Raw genomic sequence first — 6,000 nt, 5'->3', positions numbered from 1 at the left:
CTTACCCTCTTCACTGCGCTAGGTTCTGTGCCGTGTATATCTGCATCAGAACGAGGCTCCCATTGGAGCCTAGGGAAGGGCACTCTCATGAGCGCAATGCTTTCATGCAATGTGAACATGAGGTTGCTGTTGCATTGTGCTCAACTTGTAATACCAGCGCACATTTGCGTGTGCTGGTATTACTGAGTGTAACGCAAATATTGTGCTCTCAAAAGCGCAAATTTGCGCTCCACTCATAATCTGGCCCAATATATAAAGAAAATATTGCTTACATACAAATACTATTTTAATTCATCAGCTGCAATTTAAGTAAGGCAGAACATTGTCAACATTGTTTTCTTAAGTAATACATTTCACAAATGGAATTCACATGCTAAACGGCTAGAGGAACACTACGCAAAGCTATAGACAAAACTTGCTCTCATACACACCTTTGTTGCTAAGCTCCTATAATTACAATTGCTAAGCAAAGTCTGCTAACAAATGCAAACAGAAACCCCACAAGGCTCGGCAAATGTATTTTTTGCTTAGTCTGGCAGGGAACAATCACTGGGTGAGGCAAACAAACTTGCTTCCACTGCAGTGCACGTGGACTGTTTACAGGAATCTTTATCTATCTATATTTAATTTTTTTTAATACACAAAGAACCATAAAAGTCAAAACTGTCTATTACTAGTTTGTTTGACATGTGAATTCCACCAATTGTTTAGCTTAAGCAGTATTTAGTCAATAATTGACAGGCTCTAACTAGCAGCACTGGTTCCATATTTGACATGTGCAACTATCGCTGCTGATTGGATCAGCAGCAAGTTCTGCTTGGGACCAGCAGTGCTCTGCAGGTCCAGAGCAGCACTTCTACTGCGCGTTTAAACAGTAGCGTATCAAATTAGAGCATGTCATTTTTCAACTATTATAGACCTTTCAAATGACAACAAAAGCATGACAGAATATACCATGTGATAAATAGTTTTGGAATAAGAACATGCACATGCTCCTGACTGAACACTAGATTTTAAAGGAGAGTTAAATAAAGTAGAATTGCATAATCAACAAATACATACTAAACAGACAATAACACTGATTTTTAAATAAGCAGCAGACAAATTGTAAAATGTACTTCCATTTGTCGCCCCCCCCCCCCTGTATTTCATAACAGGCATAAGCAAATCACAGAATCCTATACATACATACAGTATGTACTGTGACCTTTGCAAATGCTCAACAGGAGCTGGGGCCTCAGAAAGTGTGCATAGTTTTCTTTTTTTAATTACATTCTCTATCTGAATCACGAACGTTAAATTGACAGGCATTGACTGGATTTTAAAATGTTAAAAGATCTGGTAAAACTGGTACCCATTTCACAGTCTACACCATCTGATACCCATGAATTAGTCTAATTCCCTGGTCACCCCCAATGCAGTAAATCACCCTGGACAGTGTTCTCTAGTACCTCTAATTTCCCTCCAGCCAAGGGACCCTCACCACTGAGTTTGGCCTGAATTTGCTCCTTATTATTGATTATTTTCTTAAATGCTGATTGGTTAAGTAATTATCTTTCCTTTCTTCTAATTGGTTGATATATGCTGTTTTATTCTTCTGATTAATTCACATATGCATTTTAATGATTTTCCCAGGATTCATATGTATACATATTCCAAACAAATAAATAAGGAAAAGTTTTAGGGGTGCATTTCTGTAAGGGGGTGGTTTGGGGCAGAGGCCTGAGAATCTATTACAACCATTTAAAAATATAACAGTGCATCCCATGTTTAGGCAGTTTCTGATGCTATCATGCTTAATTGGAAGGTAAATATGTTGTTATAATTTGATGTTTCCAGATCACAAGCTGGAAGGAATAGTGAGATATAGTGTGGGGTATGGGTGATTTAAGCCAATGGTTTTCTGGAGTAAGAGGAAGTATACTGTAAGTGCAGAGATTGTGGAATACAGTAGATAATGTTAAAAAAAATAAAAACATTGGCTAGGGGAACAATTGAGGGCACAATCCAAAAAGACCTGTTTAAAAAGCAAAAATTTCATCTATACAAATGGCAAATGTTAACTTTTTAAAGAGTCCTTATTCCTTACTTCCCCTGAGGATTATATTACTGCAAAAAATATAGAACATTGACTGTCCCTTTAAATAAAGTCTAAATTCTATTTTCTGTTATTCTAGAAAAATGATTCTGAATTCCACTGGGCACCGTATCTCCATTTCTTAAATGAAGAGGGTAACCAAGTCAGCAGACAGATTCGGCCTGGATATTCACCCAAGAGGTATCTAATGCGTCTCTGTCAGAGCTGGGATCCAAATACAATATGTAGGCTGCACCAAGCAGGTAAGCTATGTGAAATCTCTTGTGAGACACCGGCATTGCTCTTAGGCCAAAACCCAACCTTACTTTTTTCAAAAAATAACACTTCACTTATATATTGATAAGTATATGGAAAAATACCATTTTACAATAGTTACATTATTTGTTAACTGTGTTGTATCCTGTTTTACTTTATTTAAATGTATTTTATGCTTTTATTTTATGCTAATATCTTGAACAGCTAAAGAAAAGTGGGTTCTGAATGACGATATTATGCATCCCAGTTATATCTTATTCGCAGAGAATGTCTTCTATGTTTATTAGAATCAGAAATGTCCCCCTATTAGATGGTGATACATTTTCTCGATTTGTTTAATTTGTTTTGCGGTTTTTCACCAGTCCACGATAAACAGAACGTTTAGAAGAATGGGCACAGTGTGTTTGTTCTTTAAAACAGAAGATAGTGCAACTGTTTTTAAACTTATGTGTGCCTCTTTGTCTACCTGTAATGCTGGACGATATACAATATGCCAGAAATGGATTGTGTGATATGCAAAGTTACAGACATGGACTGTGAGATATGCAATATACCAGAAATGGGTTATGTCAAACTGCTTTGATGTCCTCTGACACATTGAACAATTCTTTAGGATAAAAGTGACAAGATGATAATTGTAGTATAGCTACACAGCAGAGATTTTTTATGTATATCCCATGCAAGTGGAGAACATAAACGTTATCAGTATGTCTGTTTTATGTATTCTCTTTCATATGACACACAATAATCAGTATTTAATATTTTATCTTGTATTCTTCTAGGGGTAGGATAAAGGAACAGTTCACATTATCATTTAGACATTGTGCCCTTTCAAATGGCATTTAATTTAGAACATATTAGTTTACCATAACAAGGTCTCACTTGCACGGTAAAAGAGCACTTGCTATAATGAATATATGAGTAGAAGTGGACAATTATAAAAAAAAAAAAAAAAAAAAAAGATCAAATCCATGTATAGGCTTCCTTTACTTTGAAGTCTCATTTTTATTTTACAGATTTTTTGTGTTTTGTAAAGCTAGTTATTATAGCTGACGTTATAGTGAAAATAATTTCTCCTTCACATATTTGATCACCTACTCACACCTTATCAACTCCCATGAGACTTCATAAACAAGCCTCAAGGAATCCTTTTAGTATTTTATTGGTTGACAAAAAAGACAATACTGAACACTTTGAAAATAGAATTTAGCTCATGTTTTGCAAAATTCAAATTTTCATTATTATGTCTGTGTAATTTAAGCACAATGGCAAACTTCATCTCTGCCCACAGTCATAATCAGGTGGAAAAAATACTGGGCTTCAAGTCAGACACATTTTGTGCAGCAGGACTTCCTCATTGACAAAAGAACAAATGTGTGCCTTTTGGATTGGTGCTAGAACTATCATCTCTGGCACCAATCTGAATGAGTGGTGTTTCCAGGGGGTTGCAAGTTATTGCTGACTGGAAGTATATTTAGTGCAACAGGAACTCACATTAAGTTCCTTGATGGCGGGAAGTTGGTCTTGTGCACTACCATATGATAAATATATTATTTTATATTGTATCATGAGCTTTGACTATAATACTGGTATAAGAAAACACATAAAGCTGTTCTTAAAGATACTAAATAGAGTACTTTTCAGTGTTTTTCTGCTTCACAGTGAGTAATTTGGAGAGTATTTTGGAAAACATAATACACATCTCGTTTACATTATATTCCTGCAAAGAAAAGCCCTATAATTGAAACTGTAGACAAGAAAGTTACATTTTTTTGTGGTTCTTCAAATTACTCATTATCTGAATCCTTTTTTGCTTGCTTGTTTTTCTTTGGTTGTTTCTTAAATCAGATATGGCATAAAATGAATTAAATTGTCTGTGATGCTCCAGAAATGACCGCTAAATGTTTTAATTAATTTTCTAAATTTTTGTATTGTTAACTATGACTGCAAATAAGGGTCTGTTGATAGCTTTTTTCATGTAAATTAAAACAAAGTTACAGAGCGCTGATCTAATAGGGGACTTCCCTTGTAAATGTACTATTAAGACCTGCTAAAACAATAATACAGATAAAAGTGCAGTATCAAATACAATTTAATAGATCACAATAATTAAAACACTTTTAAAAAGTGCGCTAAAACAAAGTGAAAGATATGTACAACAAATACAGCGAATACATGGTAAATACAATACCAAATCAAAGGTGTGTTTAAAAAAAGAGTCAGTTTAAGTCCCAGACGATTCATTTGCACGTTGGGATCAGTAATAAAATGGTGATTTTGGAAGCAAACAAATGGAATAGCCCAATAAAGGTGGCAATAATTGATTGATATGGTTTCTTTAGTTACTTACACCGTAACTTTTAAAATGGAGTCTCGATCATGGAATGCTGATCACTCAACCGCCACTTCTAGCAATACAGGGAAATCGATCCGTCCTCACAAAAACCAATTTTGTTAAGGTGCACTCCATCTTTTAAAAAGAAACAGCTTCCGGATTCTCCTTCAAACTCCACATGCCTGACACCAAAACCCCCCAATTTTGCCACAAAACTTGTAATCGTCCGATTAACCTTTTTTCGAGATGAATCCAACCTTTTAAAGTCCCAAGCAGACCTCCAAGACAGTCTGCATTCGATGTCAGACGATATTATTATCATGTTAGGAAATAACTCCTTTAACCTAACAATATCCCTTTTTATAATATCGATCAGGCACTTTTGAGCCATAAACCCAAGATCATTACCCCCTGCATGAATGATTAAAATGTCAGGTGGGTGAAAAAGCCTAGCCCAACTGATAACTTTACCTAATAACTGATCCCACTTCATTCCCCTAATACCGAAGCATTTAATTAAGATTTCCTCAGAAGAACAGCTAAGTTGCATCCCTGATTCTCTGACTGCTGCCTCTTTCCTTGCCCAATATATATATATGAGTGTCCCACGATCCAACAGTGAAGGGGACCTGCCAAAAAATTATCTATAACTTTATAACTTATCAACTAGATCTGGTCTAACATATAACCTAAAGCAATCAGATCTCCATCTCCCAATCTTTTTAACCGTACCCACATTCAACCCAGAAATACTCGCTTCAGTTGAGCTATGGTGAGAATAGGTGGCGCAAACGATTGCTAATTCCCTGTGTATGAAAAAATGGTATTGCTTAGTGTTGTCAGAACTGTTATTCTATTATTTGTATTAAATTGTTCTCTGTTTAGCGAGTATCGCTGTGAATGCTATATAGCACAATTGATGATATCCTACATGTGGTATGTTGGGTTTAATTGTTATATTGTCGCTATACCTTAAATACTAAAAATTTTGAATATTCCACTTATGTTACTTGGTATTAATAATATACTCCTTAAATATAAATAAAAGCCAATATGCTGGATATAGTTAATTCAGTTTTATTAGATCATAAAAAATATATATATACTTGCATAATGTTATATTGACACCGGTGTCTAGTGGTAATATATAAAATACTTAAAAGTAAATAAAATGTTAAAAGCTGCTTATTTTCCCAGTATACATTTGAACATTAAATCTGTTACAATGGTTTAAACAATGCTTTGTGTAAAGTTCAGATTTATAGTTTCTGATTACTTGCTTAGGTTTGAATTTAACCGTACAATTTTGGCA

General features: G+C 34.9%; 1 protein-coding gene across 1 annotated transcript in view; it reads left to right on the top strand.

The window, feature by feature from the left end:
• Window positions 1-1,792: 1,792 nt before the first annotated feature.
• The window catches only part of KIAA2012 (KIAA2012 ortholog), a 306,316-nt gene continuing 302,108 nt past the window's right edge, over window positions 1,793-6,000 (top strand). Inside the window, exons 1-2 of the mRNA XM_053713277.1 lie at window positions 1,793-1,807; window positions 2,178-2,340. Of these exons, the coding sequence (XP_053569252.1) occupies window positions 1,793-1,807; window positions 2,178-2,340 (178 nt within the window). The remainder of the gene's footprint in view (window positions 1,808-2,177; window positions 2,341-6,000) is intronic.

This window comes from Bombina bombina, chromosome 1 (genome assembly GCF_027579735.1).
Source record: "Bombina bombina isolate aBomBom1 chromosome 1, aBomBom1.pri, whole genome shotgun sequence".
NCBI classification, from domain to species: Eukaryota; Metazoa; Chordata; class Amphibia; order Anura; family Bombinatoridae; genus Bombina; species Bombina bombina.
The sequence above is the reverse complement of the archived record's forward strand: the minus strand, read 5'-3'. Positions and strand labels throughout refer to the sequence as shown.